The 26,016-nt window shown below is 37.9% G+C and overlaps 1 protein-coding gene across 1 annotated transcript in view; it reads left to right on the forward strand.

Annotated features, from left to right (window-relative positions):
• LOC122548373 (atrial natriuretic peptide receptor 2) overlaps positions 1-26,016 on the forward strand; it is a 164,724-nt gene that overhangs the window by 109,491 nt on the left and 29,217 nt on the right. The window contains exons 12-18 of the mRNA XM_043686946.2: positions 1,584-1,655; positions 3,192-3,351; positions 4,871-5,026; positions 8,525-8,693; positions 12,241-12,387; positions 21,246-21,369; positions 25,433-25,501. Coding sequence (XP_043542881.2) covers positions 1,584-1,655; positions 3,192-3,351; positions 4,871-5,026; positions 8,525-8,693; positions 12,241-12,387; positions 21,246-21,369; positions 25,433-25,501 — 897 coding nt within the window. The remainder of the gene's footprint in view (positions 1-1,583; positions 1,656-3,191; positions 3,352-4,870; positions 5,027-8,524; positions 8,694-12,240; positions 12,388-21,245; positions 21,370-25,432; positions 25,502-26,016) is intronic.

Below are 26,016 nucleotides of genomic sequence, written 5' to 3' on the forward strand. Positions count from 1 at the left end.
GAGGGCTCAGTGTGGATACGTGGCGGTCAGTGAGGGGCTCAGTGCGGACATGTGGCAGTCAGTAAGGGGGTCAGTGCGGACACGTGGCGGTCAGAGAGGGGGTCAGTGCGGTCATGTGGTGGTCAGTGCGGACACGTGGCGGTCAGTGGGGGACTCAGTGTAGACACGTGGCGGTCAGTGAGGGGACTCAGTGTCGACACGTGGTGGTCAGTGAGGTTGGTTAGTGCGGTCACGTGACGGTCAGTGAGGGGCCTTTAGTTACTTCTTTGTTGATAAAAATTCTCACCTTCCACTAACTGTGTATTCCTCTTCTATTGTAATAGAACCATTGCACTAATACAACTATTTTAATCGTTATAAAATGTTTTCAGTACGCCACTTTCATTCTAAAATAACTGTAGGTACAATTTAGTGCAGCAATATTTCTGTGCAAGCTCCTTCACATCAGTATTGTTGCTGACAAAAATTTGCTTGAAAGATCAATGTTACTCATATATAACATTATAAAATAATTGGCATTCACAGTGTCGTGATATAACTGACAGTGTTTCTGCTTGCTTAAATTGGCACTTTATCAAATCTGACATCTTCTTTCATACATATCATCAAGCATAAGATTAAGCTGACCTCTCTGTAATTGCTTTGGATTCCCGCTGAGCACTTTGTTTAATGATAGGCTGTTCTCCCAACCTGCAAAGGACACTTGCCCATTCGCTTCGGGCACCTATGCAAATTAAAAGCACTTCATCAGTAAATAAGATTTTTGTTCATCTTGCTTCCTTCAATTTGTGCACTCAACTGCATCCCCAGAGACTGTTATCGACAGTGCTTACATGACACCTGAGGGCTCAGTAAGTTGTCCTATAATTGCTTCTTTTTCTGATTTGCTGCCTAGTTGTGATTAAATTGTATATCATCCAGGAATACATTCTTTGTGTTCCTCTCAGTGGGTTAAAAAAAGACATTAGGGAAAATAAATCTTAGTGTAAAATCAGCAAAGTAAAACCCTATGCATATGACTATTAAAAAATTGAATGTATGGATAGATTTAACACTTTTTATTGTAATTTAACAAAGTCCAGTAAAACCCTCTCCACTTGGGATTTATTTCATCAGTGTTGCTGGTGATTTCCAGTCTGGGCTTTAGGTGATTTTACTAAGAGAGATGAACATTTTGACCATTATCTTGTGTATTTGTGGTAGTATGGTGGACTATCATATAAGAAACTGGTCACATGCCATAATGATGACATTAGTGAACACATCTTTAATTAAGCTCTTACTAGTTGGTAAACATTTGGGCTTCCTGCTTCTTCTTGAAACATAATACATTGCAAAAATTCACATGCCAGCATAGATTAAAATGTGAATGTGCAGGTTAATGTCCTTCATGACCGTCGTTCCAAAGAAGACAGCTTAATTCGGAGGAAATCTTCCAAAATTCATTAACATTTCAGACACCATCAGTATGAAAGTATTTGATGAATTGTTTAATGATAAAATCATTGTTATTGCACCTTCTTTACTGTATTAGAAGGGCAATGTATATTTATTTTAAATGGTTTCTGCTTTTATCTTTTCAGGATATACTTGAAAATGAAAGTATTAACCTTGACTGGGTATTTCGCTATTCACTAATTAATGATATTGTAAAGGTAAGGAACATGAGAGTAGCTGAGATATGGAAATAGAATTGAGCTAATCTGAGAAATTGTATTCAGAAAATGTCATTAGTAAAAAGCATTCCATTGGGTCTGTTTCCTACAAAGCAAGTTTCACAAAGCAATGTTTGGAAAAACAACCAGTAAATCTGGGGCAGATACTTCTTGGAAGAATTTTGATTATTTGAATAAAATCAACAAAAAATGAGTGTATTTCGATACTGAAAGTGTTAAAATCACATTTTTTTAATATTGCATCTTTTTCAACCACAGGCCATCTCAAATACTTTATAGTTTTTCAATGCAGTGTCTCTCAGTGTAAAATACACGTAGGCTATGTGCACACAGAAGCTCTCACAAACAGTAAAGTGATTGATGGGCCAGATTGATGGTTTCCATGATCCTGAATGAGCAACAAATATTAACCAGAGCACTGCATATAACCCTCTACCTTTCTTTGAAATAGATCTACATGATCATTTATGTCGTTGTGAGAGGGAAAGGGCAGATGGCTTTAGTTCAACACCTCAGCCAAAAGATGGCACATCCAACAATACTGTTTCAGCCCAGTACTGCACTGAAATGGCCACTTTGATTTGTGTGCTCATGCCTTGCACTGTTAACCTTCTGACCCAGAAATAAAAGCTACAGGTAACATAGTTGTGAGCACAACTATGATATAAGTAGATTTACCTTCAGTTTTGGACCAAAAAAAAATCACCTTCAAGTCTTCCAGCTGCACACTTAATCATGGCAGATGTGGGGAGATGGCAGCAGCCCCAGTAGGACTCTCCCACCCTATTAAATGATCTGTACTTCCCAGCCTGCCATGGATGAAAGCATTGAGCTGAATCATTCTAAATAACGGATTACCTGGTTATTATCATTTTGCTGTTTGTGGAAAGGTCTTAAGGTTTTCTGTGCAAAATGGCTGTTTTGTTTCCCACATTATGACAGTGACTGCATTTCATGAATAGTCTATTAGTTGCAAAGTGATTTGGGACATCATGAAGCTGTGAAAAATGCTCTAAGGTTTAATATGTCCCTCATCTGTATTAATTATTATAGTCTTTTATGAAGCAAAGTCATAGACTGACAATTCAATAGCATTTTGTTAGCACCTGTCCAACCATTGCATGAGACCCAACATTGCACATCAAATATGTGATAACAGCCAATTTACTATTGAGTCCAACTCTTCCTGTCAGTCAAATATTTGTTAAGTGACAGGAACAATCTGCTGAGTTCACATGTACTTACTTGGCATCTTGGCATTGTGTCTCTGAAACAAAGATATGACTGAAGCCTGGTTTATTTGGCTTATGTTATTCAGCTACATCCCTAGGCCATGATGGTGATTATCCCACTTGCCAGCCCCAGCTTTGACTGTGCCATTTACGCCATTCTTCTAGAAGTTCCTGTCCAACATAGGTGAATCAGTGAGACAACCCATTGAAAGTTTAAGCTCTCTGAGGTGATATTCAAATAGGATCAGATTGCTGAATTAAGCTGATTGCTTTTGGTTTGCAGGGAATGGTGTTTCTACATAACAGTATAATTGGATCACATGGTAACCTTAAATCATCCAATTGTGTTGTTGACAGTCGTTTTGTGCTAAAAATCACCGACTATGGTTTGACCAGTTTTCGTTCATCATGTGATAATGAAGATTCATATGCACTCTATGCAAGTAAGTTTCAGTCTGTGTCAGCTTATCAAAGTAGGCTTCAATTTGGGATCACAAATTGAAAAGTTTACGTTTACTTTCATCTATATCTGAAACTAAAGAGCAAGTGAAATAAGAGTATTCTGTAAACTAGGGAATTCAGTTTTATCCTCCTTCAGTTTTGTGTGGATGTGAACACACACAATAATACACTTCTACACACACACACACATTCTAAAGGAAACAAAATTGCCAGTGACTCGGAATACCTGAATAATTACCCAGACATGTAAAGATGTCATATGATTTGATGAAATTTAGTCAGGGCCACTAGGAAAATTAGGAATTTGATTTGTCAATCAAGGGATGTAATCCAATTTAATAGTTGAGAAAGTTTTAATTAAAAATATAAGTTTGGTTTCTCATATATCAAAGTTACCATGAGAGTTGCATCAGTTTATTGAATTGCGTCTAAACATGGTCACGTTGAACAGCTGCTAGAAGGTTGTTAAACTATTTTAGAGTCCTGCAGTTTACAAGGAGTGAGAACACCATAATGGAAATAACCAAATATCAGAAGTTGTTTGGTTTCGGTTAGTGCTAAGATTTTCCTTCACACTTTTCTTTATTATTACTCACAGTATGTGCCATTTCCTGACCAAAAGGTTAAACAAATTAAATGAGAGTATATTTTCCTGTGGCTCTAAGTGTAAACTAAAAAGTCAGTGTATTCTTGAAACAGGTTTCCCTGAACTTGAATCATCTTCCTGACACACATTACCAACTTGAGAGAATGTGCCTTAATGTTTTTGGCACTCTTAGTAGTTGGCAGTTAGTTGGCTTGGAACAGCTGATGCTATCTGCTTCCTGTAGGGCTTGAACTCAATATCACTGATACAAAGCTGTGGCGCACCAGGAACAGAAGCATGTGGAAAACTATGTGTATCAGGTTCCTAATTCTAAACTTCACACCAGGAGCATAAATAAATAAAACTCTCTATATTTTGTCCACTCCTGTGAATTGTCAAATACACAGAATTACAACTTAGTGATACTGGGTGTTTTTCTTATTGATGCTGATGATATCGTTGATTATCCATGGCCTAACATATTCCACAGTAGCAGTTAAATTGTACAGTGGATTAAAATCTTCAACCCAGCAGGTCATCCTCCACCAGCCACTGACCTCCCCTTCCCCTCAACTGCTGCATCCTACACCCCTCCAACCCCATCAATTCCCAAAACATGTAGAATGCAGAATAGGTTACAAACGCTGCAGATATAAATAGTTTCTTGATCATGATCTTGCTTTCTATATACTATTCAGGAATTTATTAGACACAGACGGAGAGATAAACTCTGCTTTCAGACATCAATGTCTTTTTTAATCTTACAAATGATACATTTTACAGTGGTCACATGACACATAACAAACAATCCATGTTCAGAAAAAGAGTTAAATGCTAAGGTGTGTATGTTACACATTTTTACTTGTAACTGCCAAGACAAAATTAATTTAAGTATTGCTTCATGTTTACAATAGAAAAGCTTTGGACAGCACCAGAATTATTAAGATGGGGACGAGCACCTCCACAAGGTACCCAGAAAGGAGATGTCTATAGTTTTGGCATTATTCTTCAAGAGATTGCCTTAAGAAATGGTCCATTTTACATAGAAGGGATGGATCTCAGTCCGAAAGGTATTTTGTTAAATCCATTTTCATCTACTGTTGTACTCAGCAAAGCAATTAAGACTGTTTTAGTAGCTATCCTGAAGATCTATGGGTAAATAGATGACTTTTACTTGAAATACAAATTAAATGCAGACTTCTATAAATGTGTTTGTGAAAGGTTGTTTTGTGGTGGAGTGGGTCACTGTGTAGGGCAGCAGCATTTTACTTAGAGTCATAGAGCTGTACAGCAGGGAAACAGACCCTTCAGTCCAACTCGTCCATGCCGACCAGATTAAATTAATCTAGTCCCATTTGCCAGGACTTGGCCCATATCCCTCTAAACCCTTCCTATTCATATACCCATCCAGATGCCTTTTAAATGTTGTAATTGTACCAGCCTCCACCACATTCTCTGGCAGCTCATTCTGTACATCCTGTATGAAAACGTTGTCCCATAGGTCCCTTTTAAACTTTTCCCCTCTTACCCTCAACCTATACCCTCTAGTTCTGAACTTCCCAACCCCAGGGAAAATACCTTGTCTATTTACCCTATCCATGCCCCTCATGATTTTACAAACCTCCATAAAGTCATCCCTCAGCCTCCGATATTCCAAGGAAAAACAGCCCCAGCTTATTCAGTGTCTCCCTGAAGCTCAAACCCTCCAACCCTGGTAACGTCCTTGGAAATCTTCACTGAGCATAAATGGCAGTTGCCCAATTTATTCAAATGGCTACTTCTAAGCACAATTGCAAGTGCCACCTTCAAAGACCATTATAAATTAGTTGGCACTCAGCCAGTGAAGCTCATGGAATAGCTTCAGTGCATTTGGTTAGGAAGAGAATTGCCAGTCAACTGCCAATTGCAGTTGATGATCATTACCTAGTAATTCCTCGTGGAAGTGCATGTTCAGAAGCTGGCTGAGAGATAGGTGTAATAAGCTTGAATACCTTACACATTGGCATTTACCATCTGGACTCACTGACAAAGATTAGCCACTTGCAAGAGTTACCTAAAGACTGTTAGCATTCTTGTAACTTTAACAGTGCAAGGTTTTGTGAATAAGAGAGAAAAATGGGCTTTCATTTAAAATTGCAGAGAAGATCCTACTGTATGCCTATTGCATCTAACTAATGCCTTCACTCCCAACACCATCTGCACATCAATATAAGTAATTCATTGATTGTGAAGTAGTTTAAACGTCATAAGGTGATGACTTTACAAATTCAAGAATCTCTTTCTCAAATTGTTCCCATGGTTTGACACAAATGTTGATGTGATTGCCTTGTGTTATTGTGAATAAAAAGAGAAAATGGTGACAAAACTCAGCAAATGTTGGAGCATCTATGGAGAGAGAAATTATTTTTGTCTCCATAGATGCTGCCAGATCTGTTGAGTTTCGACAGCATTTTCCCTCTTTATTACAGATTTCCAGCATCCACACTGTTTTGGTTTTATTTGAGTGCCTTATTGTATTTTAATAGATTTGTTTGCAATCTATGCTTCAGCACATTAACAGTGATGGACTGGGACAGCTGCAGTGTTCGGAGGCCATAACTTTTAGGTTGAGATGTTATTGTCAGATCACTTTCTACCAAAGGAGTGGGATCTGATGCTGCTCCCAGAAGTAGGAAATAAGGCTAGTTGGGAAGAATGCCAGTTTCCTGACACTAGGGGTGAAAGTTGTGAATTGAATTGGTGGTGGATTAAAGGTATCTGATAGCAAACAGCAGGGATCTATTATTAAAGCATTTTCATGAAAACAGATGGGGCTAAATGGAGCTCTGTCCTTATCCCCTTCTGCTGAAAGGTTGAGGGAGAATTAGCCCAGCTGCCCCATATTGATTTTATCGGCTAGATGCTGGGTTTCCACCTCGAGAAGACAAGAAATCATCTGAGAACACTGTCAGTTAGTTTGATGCTGACAGCTTGCCAGAGGCAGCAGAACACCAGGAGAAGTGGCTGCTGCCAGTAATGCAATCAGGACCTGAGGAGTCATTCATGGTCAGATCTGAACTTGTGAAATGTTTGGTGGTTTCACTGGCAGACCCCTGTTTGGTGGGAAGATGATGGGGCCAAGTTTGCAAGGTCCTCTGTGAGAGCTATTGAGGGGCCATCCAGTGGGTCTAGGATCCAGTTAAGGAGACACTTCTTGACTGTCCACAATCTCCAGAGAAGCATGCTTTCATTAATTGCTCACTTGAGGCCTAACATTAACCCATTGGCAGATGGGCAGCTGGTAGAATGGGAGTCAACCACCAGCTGTATTTGACATGCTTTCTCCTTCCCCCACCTTCAGATCCACAGTGTCAAATGCAGCCAATTTAATTTTTTGCTCATCAGAGTTCAGGAAAGAAATGATGATGTTAAATCATATTGCTAATGTAATTTTATTTACCTGCCTGTATGCATGTAATGGAATGACATGACAAATAGCACACTAAATTCAAGAAAGAATTATATAATTCTAGCAGCGATCAGTTTCAACTTAATAAAACAGTTTCAAAATTCAGTTTACAAGATCATACCATTTAATCTACTGATATAAACGAGAAGTCTTGTGGTACCACTTAAAAGGCTTACAATTACCTTGTTCCAGAGTTAAATCAAATTTGAACCATCACCTGTGCTGATTTGGCCTTGTGTCTCCTTGCCACAGGTCAGTGGTTTCCAACTTACTCTTTTCCCGAGACCTCCATTGTTCTGATTTATTTGGGCCGCAGTTCTGAGATATCTTACCTGACAGCAGCATAGAGATAGCATCTAGAACATCATTGTCCCTTCCCACTCCAAATCTGCCTGCTACAGTTTTCTTCAGGAATTAACCTGCACAGTCCAGATACTTACCTATTAGAGGTTGTAATCTGTTTTTAATATGCTGCTTTGAGAATCCCATTGCTAATTTGCGACACCAATGGCAGAGTGAACACCATGCACATTTCCCACATTGAGCAACCTGCAACAAGTCCTAGACCCAAAAAAGGTGAATTAAAGTTTTGTCTCAGAAATCATTGTGGAGCTAAGAGAAGCATGAATGTTTCTCCAGGTTGTACATACAGACAGTGAGCTTTTTTGTCAAACCTAAACATAGAAAATATAATTAACATATTCATTACAAAATAATTTTCAACATAAGCAATTACAAAGCTGAAATAGAAAGAGGAATTTCAAAAGTAGAGAAACTCCAGTCTAAAATATTGTCACTGAATAAAACCATTTAATTAATGTACTGGTTAAATGAATAAGAAATTAGCCGATGTAGAATAAATCTATTTAATTTAGTTTTACCTGCTGTTATCCAGATAAATACCAGGATTACTTTTGCAGAAGTAAGTGTTTTAAATTTTCTCTGTGTCTTGCCAAGCTAACTGAGAATCTTCCATCTGTCATTGGTTTTCAAAAGTACTGAGCTGGGCCCCTCCCTAAAGATAAAGTTGTTAGCTTCTCTGCAGTTTAGTATTAGCCTATATTGTATTACATTACAAAAATGTTTTAACATTCTTCACTGCAAATATTAACCTTTGCAGAAATTGTTCAGAAGGTCCGAAATGGTCAGAAGCCTTATTTTAGGCCCACAACAGACATCAACTGTCACAGTGAAGAGCTTGGCAATTTCATGGAGAAGTGCTGGTCAGAAGACATTGCTGAAAGACCTGATTTTAGCCAAATTAAGGTTATGATTACAAGATTCAATAAGTAAGTCAAAGGGTCGAATTTTCTTGTTAGCGTTTTTTTGATTAAAAAGTATGCCTCTTAAGTGCTCTCATCCATCACAATAAATAAATAAGCATGAAAAAACAACCTTGAAGAAATATAATCTTACTAATTGTTCATAAAACTGTCAAACAAAGCTCATGATCCCCCTTGGCAGCTATGTAACCAAGCCCTGTTGAGCTAAATCCATTAGCATGGAATGGAATTTAACCAAACATGCATAATGAGTTTCTCTTGCAAAACTATATGAATAAAAATCTCCAAGGGTGTATTTGAAGTTGACAGTTTTTTCAAACATTCAACAGACAGAATTGGAATCAAACAATCCAGGTAGCTGTTCAGCTTTTTCAATCAACAAATATTTGGATTTTAGATCAATGTAAAAACTTACTCACAAAGTCCAGATGACAAATTAGTGTTGACTATAGTGTTGAATGCATAGGAGCCCTTTATCCACTGAAGAAAATATTCAAATTCATGTGAGCATGTACAGAATGCTGGTGAATTTAATATTAACTTTCATTTTAAGGACAGAGCTCCATGATCTCTTACTACATTGAAACATTGATGAGTCCATTTTGACTTATCATACAATGCCTGATTGCAACATTTGTAGTGAAAAACAACTTTTAACTTACCTGTTTAGAGGCCTTCAACTCCATAACAGACTTTCCCAAGGTTCGCATATTAACTAGCCAGACATCTTTCACACAGGTATCAGGAGCCCACACTACCAGCTGGAGGTTTTAAATGTAGGAATATTCAGAATTCAAGAATACATTGTAAAAATTGAAATGAACATCAGTTTGAATGTGTGTCATGTCACTTTTACTACGCTAGTCAAAATGGTATATGGCAGGAGTTCATGGGGAAATTTAAATAGATGGTCCCTACCTCTATTTTTGGTCATCCAATGCAAGTTTGTTCAGCATTAGGAAAGCAAACTCACTCCTCTTGTGCCACCTCATTTCAATTATATTCATCTGAAGTCATCGACAAACAGACTGACTTGTGATTCAGCAATGTCCACGTTGTTTTCTGTACTGAAATATCTCTAATTTAGAGCATATGTCTGTCAGTGCTTGTTGTCAAAGTTACAGTTGGGCAATGTTGAGTTGGGAGAGGTACTAGAGAGTGAAAAGTGCTAATTTTAATGCATCCCAACATTCGATTGCCTGATAATTTCCAAGGCCCACACTCCATTGAAAGCTAAGCTCAAAAAGACTCTGATATAGAATTAAGATTAGAACACTGTCACACTGATCTAAGTTCTCCTGTGGGTGCTGCTCCCCACTGATTTTATCCTTTAGTTACATTAATAGTTAGAGACACGCTTAAATAGAATTCACCTTAATTAAGAAATAAGTTAACAATACCAATGATTGGATGTCAGCATTTAAATCCCTTAACTTGTGTGCCACTGCTGAGTTATTTCATTAAGATGCAATTGAAGTGGAACATAAAAAGCATCTTTTAAACTGCACATATGACTTCCAAAGTATGTACACACTGCACCATATCCTCGAATTGTAATTCTTTGAGATTTGCAGCATGTTCTCTTTTCCTTCCAAACTAAAATAAAAGAAAAATGTGATTTTGACACTTGTAAAGCTTTATGAACCTTTTTTTTTAAATAATCATCTTGAGCCAGTTTATGTGTGGATGGCAGATCTTTGAATGAAAGACTTACCCAAAGGTATCTAAGTTTCAAATGCCCTATATTGAAAACAGCAGTGCAGCTGTAAATAATATGGAATAAAGGATGAATTTGCAGCGAATTCATTTGAAAAATGGATGAATGTATCAGTGCTGGTTGTTGTGCTTGGCATTTATCAGTGAAATTCCTGATGAAGAACTAATGCCCGAAACGTCGATTCTCCTGCTCCTCGGATGCTGCCTGACCTGCTGTGCTTTTCCAGCACCACTCTAATTTTGCCATTTATCAATCAAAGGTTACATATTATACACATTCATTCGTTAGTTCATCAGTGGTCTGTAAAATAAACAATTTTCCTTCTACATTTTACCTTAAATTCTTCAAATTCAAGAATGCAACTCAGAAAAAAGTCATGCAATAAATTGCATAATATAATCGACAAACACTCAATTGAACTGGTTAGCTGCAAAATTGATAAGAACATGAATCAAGTGTTTTTCAGTGTTGGCCCCTAATCTATCTTTTCTCATCTTTATATTTCATATCATCAACACTCCCAACAAATTGTAATATTAAATTTAGGAATGAAATCAAAAAGTATGAATTTCTGCAATTCTCTTAATTAAAGGCATTCACCAATCCAAGGTTCTAGATCAACTCACAATTCAAATCTGTAGTTTTTTTTTGATGAGAGCATGAAGGAATAAGGAGAAAAATTGGATTACAGAAGTTGATGTTGAATTCAACACCACAGAATTGAAAGGTGGAGCTGACTTGAAAGCTGTTTCAATGTCTAAAAACAGAAAAATGTTTGCCAACCATTAGTTTTGAAAAAGAGAGTGTTTTTTTAAGAAAGAAACTTATATAATCACGTAAGAGATAGTGTAACAATAAAAGTTTTGGTTATCTTTTATGGGTCATGGTTTCAGTTAGCTGTCAATTTTCAAATGCCCCTCAGAGGCCTGTTTAACTTACCTGAATCTGCCAGCAGATTTAAAGAAAAACATTTGCTGTCAATGTTCAAAGTTACTGAACTTAGCTCAGATGAGTGTTGTTGTTTAGAATCTGGAGTTGTCATGAGTAACTTAGAGAAAAATGCCAGTCAAAATTAATACCACTTGGAAATTGACAGGCTCATTATACTGGAGCTCCATCTTGAAGTATACAAGGTATGTCAGGCCAGTATGTACCACTTTCACAAGTTTTACTGGTCATTCCTTCTGGAAAGACAAGCATGTGCAAAACCATTTCCAGTAATTTTGTCAGAGAAGCATTTGAAACTGGTTAGGATTCTTGATCCACTGTCTTATCCTCTTCCATAAAGAGATTCATATAAAGGATTTTACAGGGTAGTTGCAGAAAGGTTGTTTTCCCTTATGGAAGAATCTTGGATCAGAGGACATAAAGTCAGAATAAGGGGATGAACATGTAAGACAGAGGTGAGGAGGAATTTCTTCTCTCAGAGAGTAGTGTATCTTTACCACAGAGGACTGTCGAGGCTAGGCCATTAAGTATTTTGAAGGCTGAGTAAGAGAATCGAGGACTATAGGGTAGACAGCAAAGTGGATTTCAGGTTTATAAGATTAGCCATGATCCCATTGAATGGCAGAGCAAACTCAATAGACTGAATTGCCCACTTCTACTCCAAGGCCTTATAGTTTTGAATTGGAGAGAGCCATTTGAAAATTTGTAGTTCAGTACAAGAGTGAAGAAAATTGTTTTTGTAAAACAGATGAATAGTTTCTAGTATATAGGGTACTGTTTGAAATCATAAAGATAATTGAGAACAATCTATTCAGGGCTTAAACTGAATTTTACTAGGATGGTAATGATCTTTCATCTATATTGTTTCTTTGTATTAATTCTTTTTAGGGAGGGCAGTAGTAGTATCTTGGATAACTTGCTGTCAAGAATGGAGCAGTATGCCAATAACCTGGAGAAGCTTGTAGAGGAAAGAACACAGGCTTACCTGGAGGAAAAGAGAAAAGCAGAAAATCTACTCTATCAGATTTTACCTCAGTAAGAACTCTTCTCATTTATGAACAGAACACTCACTGAGACAAAAAAATGGTGGAAACATATTTAAGGGATCTTGTGCTGTTATGAAAATTTTAAGAGAAAATAAAAAGCATGTGTTTGTGAATTGAGATAATTAAAATCATAATCGCAAGATCAGAAATCTGCATGTAAATAATGCTGGCTTTAAATTCTTTTAAATGCTTTTATAGTTTAAAGGCTTAAGAAATATATAAAGGAGGATATAAGTGAAGTTTATAGTTAATAGCATGCTAAAAGGTGTCTGATTATAAAATATATACTGACACTAAAGTTAAGAGTGTTAATGTTGTACCAAATTCTTATACTTTGTGGGTAGACTTGGGTTATTTTTATTGAATCAAATATGAAATGCCTTATTGTGTATTTCATCATGGATTCAAATGCATGCAACAAAATTAGGTTGTTGTCTAGATTTTCTTCTATTGCTGTAAAAATGTGAAATCGGTTTTTGGAGTTCAATCAATGAATAGATTATTATAGAGTCAGTTGACTCTGGAGTCCTTGTAAAATGATAGATGGGTCCAATTTGAGTTTTCCCAGCCATTGCTGCTGCTTACAATTCATGCCAGTGTGGGGGGAGCAAAAAGCCTTCCAGCTCTCTCCATTCACTGGTTTCAATATGATGTCAGATTCCACAGACGATCTTGTGGATTTCAGTCAGGTTCCCGGAGAAATTTCATTCATGGCTCCTCAGATAAGGAGGAGGGTGAGGTTTCAGGAACCTTTTGAATGCTGCTTCCTTGCCCCCTGCATTCCCACCTTGTTCCTAACTGGGTTTTCTTAAAGTTAAAGAAAGTGTGAGCTTACTAGCTACTAATGTGTGAGAAAAGATAATACAGCCCACAGGAGATCACAGTATGGTTTATTGAATGGCATTTCTCTTTTGGGAGTGTTGCTGACTGAATTTCCCTTGACACTTTTCATGTGTGACATTCCATAGTTCATTCTCAGGACTCTGTATAATCCATGGAAAGATTTTTGACTATTGCTAAATTTGCATCCTCAGTTATCTTTTGGTTTGTATGTCTGTCTTCTTTAAAAGTCAAGGTTTTATTTAAAATTCAATATATCCATAAGTAATTTAAGATTATGATCTGTTGTCATGACAAAGTACAGCTGAATATATTCTACAAAGCATTTTGCAAGTGATGTTTAGCAGCAAGATGGGCTGCTAACAGCACCAGGTTTAAAGCCAGCTGTGCACTGGGTCGGCGCAGCCAGCCAGGAGTTGCCCTTCACTCTGTGCGTAGTGGGAGGAGAACCAAAAAACAACATCTCTCAGGTCTCATAGGTGGCACAGCTGACATTTCATGGAAATACAAGGACAGATTTGTAAATAATTGTTATTTAAGAACCAAGCTAAACAGTGTACCTCTCCTAAGACACATCCCATTTACAGCCCTGTCGAAGGGACCGCTCTTCTTCTCCCAATACCCAATGTTCCCTAACATCCTCTCATTTTTCAAAGTGGGATCAACACATCTGAAAACTCTTCAAAATATTATTTTTTATTCAGCAACAGCGAGGTGCTGCATTTTGGGAAAGCAAATCTTAGCAGGACTTATACACTTAATGGTAAGGTCCTAGGGAGTGTTGCTGAACAAAGAGACCTTGGAGTGCAGGTTCATAGCTCCTTGAAAGTGGAGTTGCAGGTAGATAGGATAGTGAAGAAGGCGTTTGATATGCTTTTCTTTATTGATCACAGTATTGAGTACAGGAGTTGGGAGGTCATGTTGCAGCTGTACAGGACATTGGTTAGGCCGCTGTTGGAATATTGCATGCAATTCTGATCTCCTTCCAATCGGAAAGATGTTGTGAAACTTGAAAGGGTTCAGAAAAGATTTACAAGGATGTTGCCACGGTTGGAAGATCTCAGCTATAGGGAGAGGCTGAACAGGCTGGGGCTGTTTTCTCTGGAGCATCGAAGGCTGAGGAGTGACCTTATAGAGGTTTACAAAATTATGAGGGGCATGGATAGGATAAATAGACAAAGTCTTTTCCCTGGGGTTGGGGAGTCCAGAACTAGAGGGCATAGGTTTAGGGTGAGAGGGGAAAGATATAAAAGAGACCTCAGGGGCAACCTTTCATGCAGAGGGTAGTATGTGTATGGAATGAGCTGCCAGAGGATGTGGTGGAGGCTGGTACAATTGCAACATTTAAGAGGCATTTGGATGGGTATATGAATAGGAAGGGTTTGGAGAGACATGGGCTGGGTGCTGGCAGGTGGGACTAGATTGGGTTGGGATATCTGGTCGGCATGGACGGATTGGACCAAAGGGTCTGTTTCCATGCTGTGCATCTCTATGACTCTATTTATATACCCCTACAGACACCTTTAAATGCTATATTTGAACCAGCCTCCACTACTTCCTCTGGCAGCTCATTCCATGCACGCACCACCCTGTGCATGGAAACATTGCCCCTTAGGTTGCTTTTACATCTTTCCTCTCTCACCTTTAACCTATACCCTCTACTTCTGGGCTTCCCCCTCCCAGGGAAAATAACTTGCCTATTTATAAACTTCTGTAAGGTCACAGCAGGGAAAATAGCCCCAGCCTATTCAGCCTCTCCCTATAGCTCAAACCCTCCAAAGCTGGCAAAATCCTCGTAAATCTTTTCTTCACAATATCCTTCCTATAGGCGACACACCAGAATTGCACGCAGTACACCAAAAATGTCTTATACAGCGACAACATGACCTCCCAACTCCTGTACTCAATACTCTGACCAATAAAGGAAAGAATACCAAATGCCTTCTTCATTATCCAATCTATGTGGGACTCCACTTTCAAGGAACTATGAACTTGCACTCCAAGTCTCTTTGTTCAGCAACACTCTCCAGGACCTTCCCATTAAGTGTATAAGTCCTGCCCTGATTTGCATTTCCAAAATGCAGCACCTCACATTTATCTAAATTAAACTCCATCTTCCACCCCTCAGCCCATTGGCCCATCTGATCAAGATCCCATTGAACTCCAAGGTAGCCTTTTTCGCTGTCCACTATCCCTTCAATTTTAGTGTTGTCTGCAAACTTACTAACTGTACCTCCTATGTTCATATCCAAATCATTTATATAAATGCCAAAAAGCAGTGGACACAGCACAAATCCTTGTGGCACTCCCCTGGACACAGGCCTGCAGTCTGATAAGGAACCCTCCACCACTGCCCTCTGTCATCAACCTTTGAGCCAGTCCTGTATCTAAATAGCTAGTTCTCCCAGTGACCTAACTTTGTTAACCAGTCTATCATGTGGAAACTTGTTGAACACATTACTGAAGTCTGCATAGCTCACATCCACCACTCTGCCCTCATCAATCCTCTTGGTTAGTTCTTCAAAACACTCAATCAAGTTAGTGAGACAGGCCTTTGTATGAGCCACAGACAGCACAGTTAAGATCACGTATGAGTATTTCTGCTTCACAGAGATGACTACCTTCAAACTGCAGTGAAATGGCGGTGATTGCTTGTGAGCAGCATTTGCACCCCATATAGATGGACAATGCGTATTCACATACAGAACACTATGATGACAGATTGCTTCAACCTATTCTGTGAAAGTGCCTGATTTTTTTTTATTTATTCATGGGATATGCCCATCATAGTTACCCAGAGGGTAGTTAAGAGTCAAGTTCTGGAGTCATTTACAGGCCAGACCAGTTAAGAATGGTCGATTTCCTTTCCTGAAGGATGTTACTGACCCAGATGGATTTTTACAACGATCAACAATAGTCACAGATAGAATAACATTTTTTTTAATTTCCCAAATTTTTAGAATTCAAATTTCACCATTTTCAATTACTCAAATCCATGTCCCCAGGACATTATCCTAGGTTTATGAATCAAACAAAAACAGAAGTTGCTGGAAAATCTCAGCAGGTCTGGCAGCATCTGTGGAGAGAAAACAGAGCTAATACTTCGGGTTCAGTGACCCTTCTTCAGACGTTTCCAATTTTCAGCATCCGCTGGTTTTTATTTAAGTTTGAGAGAACTAGTTTAGCAACATTATCACCAAGCTACCATTTCCCCATGATTAGTGCTACAGCCCTCTGAAGTGCCTCACATCATTCACAAGTCAAACTTGCTTACTTTGGCAGAAGAAAGAAATACCTATTCCTCCCTCTCTGGGTTTGTTGTAGCCAGGATTCATTTCCAAGTACTGTGAGCCTTACAGTTCAGAATGAGGTAACAAAGCACAAAAAGGCAATGCAAAAACAGAGATGTAGCATCCAAGTAATGCAAAGTGAGTGAGTGCTATGTGAGCAAGAGATCATCACTAAGATATAGCCTAGTCGACCTAATGGTATGGTTAAGTGGTAATCTGATTAAAGTCTTCAAGATATTAACAGGAAAAGAAAGGGGAGATAAACTTTACCAGTTGGGGATTCGAGAACTGGGGGTCATAGTCTGCGAATTCGGGCCAGACCGCGCAGAGATGATGTTGGAAGCACTTCTACACATATAGGACGGTAGATGTTTGGAAGAGTTTTCCTCAAATGGCAGCAGATAATAGATCAGTTGATAATTTTAAATCTGAGATAGATTAATTTTTATTAAACAAAGATATTAAGGGATTTCGGCCAAAGGCATATTTAAGGAATCATGGATCAGCCAAGATATCAAAGAATGGTGGAACATGTTTGAGGAGCTGAATAGCTCACTCCTGTTCCTATGGTTATCTGTTCCTGCATGCAAAGTGTCCTGGCAGCAGCATTACAATGAAATGCAGCATGAACTTGTAAGTGATTTAAATATATGCCAGTGAGGCTGGTACATGTCAGATATGAATGTCTTTATGTGGGGATGCATAGGCTCACTGCCTGTGGAGTGTACCCCAAGATGGTGGCTGACGTCCAAGCTGGAAAGCCGGAGGACCAAGCAATGGGCTGAGGTTTCCAGGTAGCCACTCTCACTTTCATCTCAGGAACTGTTACTGATACATTTCTGTCCAGCAGGTGGGAGAATAGAAAACTGCATAACAATACTTCCTATTCACAGAATCCGTACAGTATGAAAGCAGGCCATTCTGCCCGTACTGACCCTCTGAAGGGCTTCCCACCCTGACCCATCCCTCTACTCTATAACCCTGCATTTCCCATGGTTAATCCACCCCGCTTGCACATCCATGGACACGATGGGTAATTTAGCATTGTCAATCCACCTAATTTGCACAATTTTGGATAGTGGGAAGAAACCGGAGTAACCGGAGGAAACCCATGCAGACACAGGGAGAATGTGCAAACTCCACACAGTTGCCTGGGTGTGGAATCAAACCCATTTGCCTGACACTGTGAGGCAGCAGCACTGAGCCGCCATGCCACTGTAAACTTAGCTAATAATGAGATGTTAATATATGCTAATGCATGTAGATAGGTGAGAATTTTGTCTTACTGCTCAAGACTTGTTTGGAAAAGAGGATTTGGTCCCCTCAACATTGAGAGGCTTCTTGCTGGCCATTGTCACATGTTTCTCCGACATTCTTACCGATGCATGTATCATTTAGTGCCTGGCAATACTCTACTCATATTGAATGCAACCTTTCATGTCTTGATAACTTTTCAAATTATCAGATCTTAGCTCCCAAGTGAGGTCTGAGAAATTTGAGCCTGATTTCCTTGCCTTTTCCATCAACTTTTGTGCTATCAGGATCTGGAACTAGCCAAACTGTTCTTGCAGAGAGCTGTTATAGACTCAAAGAGTTGAATAGCTTGGAAGGGAAAATCCCAAAATGGCTCATATATAAAATAGCAAATCTGATAAAGGTGCCTTGTTATATAAGTCTTGCCTCGTGCATTTCTTTTTGAGTTAAAGTCAGGTATTTAGGTATTTACTCTTTACACCAGAGGTTTGATCATATAATATAAGTGGGTATCAATAAAATACTGTGCAAAAGCTGTATGGTCAGATAGGACTTTAACCAACATTGTGGGTGCCCTTCCAAGTCATAAAATATCACACAAACCCATTTGAAGAAGAAAAGCAGAACACGCTTTATCCTTCAACCAAAATTGGCAGGTGTATTAAAAACATAAAACAGTGACCTTCATGTGCTATAAAACACTCTGAGACAGCCTTTTCTAAATGCAAGTTGCTCCTATCTGGAATTGAATGACACTTACACTGTGTCATGATAAAGATAATGGTTTAATGATCAATTGCTTATCAGGGATTGATTAATTTTGCGGGTTAGTTCAATTAAGACAGGAAAACACATTATAAGCTTTTATACCCTATTTTCTTCAGAATTTCAACCTTCTGGTGCTCAATATATTTCCACCTTCATAACCTGCTCTAAAACCTGTCAAGTCTCCTCAACACTTGTTTTCTTGGATCTCTGGATCACTTTCTTTTGCTGCTTCATTAGTTGTCCCTCTGACATTCTTTCACTACAGTATTATTGCTAGCAAATATTTCTGAAGGAAAAGTCTCCTCAATGATTGGCAGCCCTTTTATTAGTATGTTTTGCATTATCACCTGCTTTTACAGGTCTGTCATTTTCTGTTGCATTACGTTTAGCTGCAGCCAATGTTTCTGTAGCTGCTCCTGGCTGAGTCTGATCTGTTTTATATGCAACTTGCTCTAGATATTCCTGTAAACTGACAATCTGGTTGAAGATACAGAGTTATAGTTCATGCTGCTTCCTTTTCTTTGTAAATCAATACAGTGTATCTTTAAATTCTCAAGAAGAATCTTACCATGTGACATCTGCTCATCTAAATCAAAACTCATATACAACAAACACAAGAAGCTTCAGCAATAACCTGCATAACTGAATACATCATTGATTGATAGGGAGTGTCTTCAATTATGTGTTAATTAGTCTAAACTAATGTCAAATTCAATGGTTGGGTCTTCCCAGGGCCTGAATGATGTGGGCAATGTTGAGAAATTTGGGAGAATGACATGAGAAGTGGAAGGAGACCTTTCTTGACATCAGGAGCGAGTAATTGAATTTTCCTACAAAGTCCCAAATGTTGAGTTGAGATTCTCATTAGTGTGCAGCAAGAGGTCAATTAGTTGGGATTATCCCTCACTATCACCCTCACTACTATCTAATCTCACATCATTAATATACAGCTTCCCACTCTACCATCCACTGGATAGGCAGTAGAGAATAGAAGTGAAACTCCCTGACAAAGAAGGTGCCTGGCGATGTGAGTTCTCTACTTGATTCTCCAGACTTCCATCTTGAACACCAGCATCAGTATTTCAGGGTATGTTCCATAAGCAAAGGCAGCATATACTCTGGATCCATGACTGCTGACATATGTCAGCCTCTCCGAACCAACACAGCATGTCTCTTGATCCACTTACAGTACATTTCCAAATTTTAAAGCTGCACTTTATTTGCACTCCTTTATTTCTGGCCTCTCTGCACTTCCAGTTTTATATGCTTCAGCATTGATGGGCATGTCTGCTGGCGCATGGATCCCAAGATTTGAAATTCAATTGGGGCAAGTTACAATGGGGGCAAGGAATTGCAGAGATATTAGTACTGGGCAAGTGAGAATGCGGCTCAGTTTATCTTACAAACCACTCATCCTCATTCCAACTGCAAATTCATCAGTGAAGAATTGTGCCCTATGAGTTTAAAGCAAAGTTTTTTTATGATATTTTCATGAACACTGCTGCAAGGATTGTCTTTCAGCACTCCTGGCACAAGCTGAGAGTGTAAAAGCTGAAAATTATGGACCCCCCAGCCTGTGTTTTGAATATGGTTTATGGACTGCCTTGAAGGTATAATTACAGTATGACAGGATTACACAGCCAGTTTTCTTTATAAGCACTGGCATTTAAAAAAAACAGTAACAAGACAATGCATATATAATGCATTGCTCATGCTGAGTCAGAACATACACTGTTTTATAACAATGATGGTATAGAGGATAACTGATTTACAGAGTCTGAATAAGTCTAAGTCAATTTCATAAATTAAGGAATTATAGAAAGAGACAACTCAGAAACAAACCAGTTTGTAATTTTTGTTAAGTGATGTACTGGAAATTTTATTGGTGATGAAATCCTAAAATATTTGTTTTTTAAAAAACTGGACACAAATTATGTGCACAACTTCGAATCTTTACAAGTTTGAAAGCTGGCATTGCACAGCAATAAAATACTGTATGCAAGAAACATCAACTGGAAATAAATATCAATGGTGAAAAGTGCTGGAGTGGGGACTATAGGGAGAGATTGTCTGCAGCAAAGAAAGGAGTCTGGTCTTCAGTTGTATTATGGAGTAGTCTTGTGCGTTGTTATGATTGATCTGTGGATTTTGGACCTTGATACTTCTTTAATCAAACTATAGGAATTGTAATTGGAAAGGTTTGCAAAGGATGACATCTGCTCCAGTTACATATGCGGGGAACAAGCAAGCAATCTACCTCCCTGTACATGTCCCCTTACATTTCTACCTCCTAATTGGGTCAAAAAGTCAAAAACTGGAAGCATTCTAATTGCTATTGACAAAACCCAAGCAAGAGATAATTCCTGCTTTTCTAGAAATGTAGATAATGGAGATGATGAAGAAGCAATAATTAAACACTATGTATTTCAAAATTCAACTTGCTTTTGTTTGAAAATTGAAATGTCATGTATTCAGTAGCATACACATAATCTAGGTTCTGAGTACATCAGAATGAGTCATGAAAAGTTCAGGCAGTAAAATAAGTAGATGTTTCAAAAAGGTATTTCATTCGTTAAGATATGTGACATTTGTGTCATTATTGATAGTCAATCTCTTCTTTGAGTTTAAATCAAAAATTTCTGATGTGAGACACACAGAACCTGCTCTTATTTAAGCATTCATATTTTTGTTGCAGCTCAGTGGCAGAACAGCTGAAGTGGGGTGAGACAGTACAAGCAGAGGCATTTGACAGTGTCACAATTTACTTCAGTGATATTGTTGGATTCACTTCAATGTCTGCAGAAAGCACACCACTACAGGTAGTACATTGTTAACTGAGGTCTACTAATTTTGCGACCTTCTATGTTGATGCAATATTTCATTGCAATTTCTATAAACGATATTGCATTCTTGTATGAATAAGTTCAATAATGTGAATCATAGTGTCAATTATATCACCCAAACTGTATCGTCTATAACAATAGATGCAATGGATATCAGCACACCGTTTACCATTTTAAACTTATTTATGAAATGAAATACTTTTGGACAAACTAAAAAATGAATTCTCGATTGCTTTCTGCCCAAACACTCAAACCTAATATTAAGTTGTTAAAGTGTATAAATAAGTACCGGTATCATCAGTTAACCTTGGGTAAGAAGACTGAAGGAAAGGTTTAATGCAATCTGCCACAGTTCAAATAATTTGGATGCAGAAAGACACTTAACAAATCAGTATTTACATATCCTGTTAGTACCAATGCTGTTCATTAAAGTATTTCATTAGCCAACAAATTAAGAGAAATTGCATGTTCTTTGAATTCATATTGTTGCAGATTTTCAACTTGATGCCTAGGCTGATACAAGGGAACACTACTATCTGCAAGGTCACCAACAAGCCACTCAAAATCCAAACTTGGAAATATATCGCCATTACTTGAGCCTCATTGGGTCAAAATAGTGCACCTAAAAAAACACCAAATGAACTGCAGCAAATCACCACCACATTTCCTGTGACAATGAGGGGTTGGCAATAAATGCTGGCCCTGCTAGTGATATCCATAAGCCCTGAATGAATAAAAAATTTGGTTTGTGATTGTCCACCTTTTGTAGAAATTAGTTGATTCTTGTTTCCTTTATATCAATGCTTCCATAATGCAAAACCTATTTATAACATCAGTTTATATCTGGGCCAGTAAGTTGTAAATCTAATCTGTTCTTTCACAAAAGTCAATTATGGAGCTTATTCCTTATACATAGAAGATCTGCATTTGCCAATGTGTTTCAGAACACAAGAGATTGGCAGAAACTGATTTTGTTTCATGGTTACTGGCATTGAATTAAGTGCCAGATGCTATTTCTTTCCAGAAACAAAGACTAGGAAATATATTTAAGTTTAAGTTCCTCTTATAACAGGTAACAACACATTTATTCTAGCTCTGTAACTCACTTGTAAGGGTAGTATTTGGGGCCAAGGTTATGATTTTACTCCTTAATTTAAATCCATAATCCATAGGGATTATAGCTGGGAAAAGCTATCTAACAGGTTATTGATTCATAACCAATTCTGACAATCTTCATAAAGACATGCATTCACCTTGAATTAATTCTAATTAACTTGGTTAATAATTGTTTGGTATTCTAGATAAAAACAACAATGCTGCCTTTGTTAATAGCTAAGGATTTTTTCTGGCAGTTAATGACTAATGTAAGATGAGATCCAAGACAAGATAGAGTACAGGTTAGGGAGACACGAGGAAGGAATGATTTGGAGATGCCGGTGTTGGACTGGGGTGTATAAAGTTAAAAATCACACAACACCAGGTTATTGTCCAACAGGTTTAATTGGAAGCACTAGCTTTGGGACCGCCGCTCCTTCATCAGGAAGGAAAACAGTGCTCAAGAAAACAAGCATGATCTGGTAACAAAGAATAGATAGACTCTGCCAGCATAGAGTCATCAAGTTGTACAGCACAGAAACAGACCCTTCGGTCCAACTCATCCATGCCGACCAGATATCCTAAATTAATCTAGTCCCATTCGCCAGCATTTGGCTTTATATCCCTCTAAACCCTTCCTATTCATATACCCATCCAGATGCCTTTTAAATGTTGTAAGGAAGAAAAGGTACAATGAGACAAACCTATCTTAATTGGCTGTTTCAATCATTAAATATGAAGTAGGAATACCCAAAGGTGAGAGAAAGCATTGATAAATACAAGATGTGACTGATTCCAGACTCAGTATTGCTTAGTATGTGTGAGGGACAGCACACCTTGACCTTCTATTTGTTAGTTATTCTGACAAGGAAGACAAGCAGGAGGCTGGAAGAACACAACAAGCCAGACAGCATCAGGAGGTGGAGAAGACAATGAGATGCTGACTTCTCTACCTCCTGATGCTGCCTGGCTTGCTGTGTTCTTCCAGCCTTCTGCTTGTCAACCTTGGATTCCAGCATCTGCAGTGTTTTTTTGTCTCCCAATAAGATATTCTGACAAAACATTTAAAATGGAAGATAAAAAATATCTGACAGACAGCAAAACAAAACAGTTTAACATGATTTGGTTTATGTTATACTGAGAGCTAAAAGCAAGTGTAGTACTTTAATTGGGTTAAATTCAATGGGATTGGGGAACAGTCAAAGCAAATGAAGTGGATTGAACACTGTAGTCAAGTAGATGCAAATCATCTTTGAAGGACTAATGTTAAAAATATAGGTCTATACACAGAATAGGAATGCTTACAAAACAACATTTACAATGGAAATAGTTCATTGAAGAATTGTAAGAAGATGTAGAAACATTTTTTTTAAATGAGAAAAGAAACTCTAGAAAGATCTAGTAAAAAGCATATCTGCACAGGCAACACATAATAGTAAAAAAATTAACCGCAAGTTAGTGAGAGGTAAAACAGAGAAGTAGTGAACATCATAAAAAATGCGAATGAAATCAAGATGGAGGTTGAATGCAGAATGTTAAAGATTCTGAATGATTACTCTTACCAAGTTTTTATTAAAAAGAAAAAAAGAAATATGCCTCCCTCAACCAAAAAAATACAATATCAAAAATAAATGACTTGCAATATGTATTCCCAACACAGGAGATAGGTCAGCACGTTTAAAAATGGCCCAGTGTAATCCATCTGCAATTGCACCATAACATCAGGTCATTAATGAAACACAGCTTGTAGGGTAAAGGCTGAACAGTCTTTTGATGCACTTTCAAAAAATTGGTGCACTTATAAACATTTGCAAACCACAAGTTGTCTTTACTTAATCTTAGTCTTTATCGTTGAAAGGCTGAAATTAAAAGAAGAGTATTGAAATTGGTATGTCAAGGACAGCTCCAGAAGGGAGCTAAGCAAAGGGCAGTGAAATACAGCAGGTCTGTCAAAAGACATGGTAAAAGGTTTACACAAAATTCCGAATGCAAGGAGTACTTTTAAGACCACTCTCATGGGCTCTCCAAATGATTTTCACTTCTTTGGCCCTTATTTATATTTATTGAGAACATAGGATGCATTTTAGCTGGATGCGATCTTAAAACAATTTAGCACATAAACACATGGTGCTCCGCCTAGTGGTGACATTGGCCATAAACATAGCCCAACTAAAATGAAAGTTATAGACAATCTAAAAGGGTCCAAAATAGTTGAATACCCAAACATATTACATTTAAAGTAGCCTAATGTGATTTGAGAATTACTTTTCTTTTAGATGTGGGCATGTCTGGCTGGCCAGCATTTATTATTGATCCCTAGTTGCCCTTGAAGAGGTGGCAGTGAGCTGCCTTCTTGAACCACTGAAGTCCACATGCTGTAGATTGCCCCAAATTGCCCTCTGGGAGGGATTTCCATGTTTTTGACCCAGCGACAATGAAGGAATGATGATATATTTCCAAGTCAGGATGGTGAGTGGCTAGGAAGGGACCTTGCAGGTGTGTTCTTAATGACAATATTTTTGAATCACTGGTCTAGAAAAAAAATCTTCTTCTTTCATTCAATTCATTTGAGGCAAAAATAGTCTGCCCACCATATTTAGAAAAGTCCAAGAATTCACTATGGAGTCGTCACTCTGGAAATAGCCACTGGGTCATTTATATAGGCATAAAAATGGTAAAGACTATCAATTATGGAAATCAAAACCCATGAATCATTAACAAAAAAAAATGTTGTGTTGTGTTCAACAGTATTGTGTTCAAAACACAATTAAATGCAGTTTTCAGAAGAGGTGGCTGTTTAAATAGCTTTCCATAATATTGTTTCCTTGTATAGTTTGGTTACTTTGCTAATATCAGAATTTATATTTTTTTATTGATTATTTTGTTTGTTGCTCAATTGCTTTCAAATACATCTGTAGATAAGGATTTTTATTTCTTCATGCAGGTTGTGACCTTGCTGAATGATCTTTATACCTGTTTTGATGCAATTATTGACAATTTTGATGTCTACAAGGTATGTAAAATACATTTTAAGCAACAGCTATATGCCCTCCCATCTTTAAATTGAATGGTATTATTATACAATAAGAGAGAATGGGAGAAGTTCGTTATGTATATATTTGTTTACTTTATGTACAACAGTCTACTTAGGACTGAGGGTTAGTGTTTGATCATGTGATAGCTGTTTCTAAACTGTTTAAATTTGTTGAGAAATGCCAGCTGTTGATGAAATGTTATATTCTCTGAATACACATCATGTGAATCATATTGCAGTTTCAACAATTTTTTTCAAATGGAAAAGACTGCTAATAAAAAGGCAAAAAGAGGTGAAAAAAAACTGTCCATGAAGAATACAGCATAAGGGATGATCTCACTGTGTGTGTTTGTCTGTGTGTGTGTGTGGTGTACATGTTAAGTTAACTCAGTTTATGTTATCATTATCTCAATACGTGCAGAATTAAAACAGGCCATTTAACACATTATGCCTGTACTAGCTCTTTAAAAGAGTCATCCAATCCCAATCTCCTC

This window comes from Chiloscyllium plagiosum, unplaced genomic scaffold, assembly GCF_037043375.1.
Source record: "Chiloscyllium plagiosum isolate Xiang-an unplaced genomic scaffold, Cpla_swu_hap1 HiC_scaffold_1, whole genome shotgun sequence".
Lineage (NCBI taxonomy): Eukaryota > Metazoa > Chordata > Chondrichthyes > Orectolobiformes > Hemiscylliidae > Chiloscyllium > Chiloscyllium plagiosum.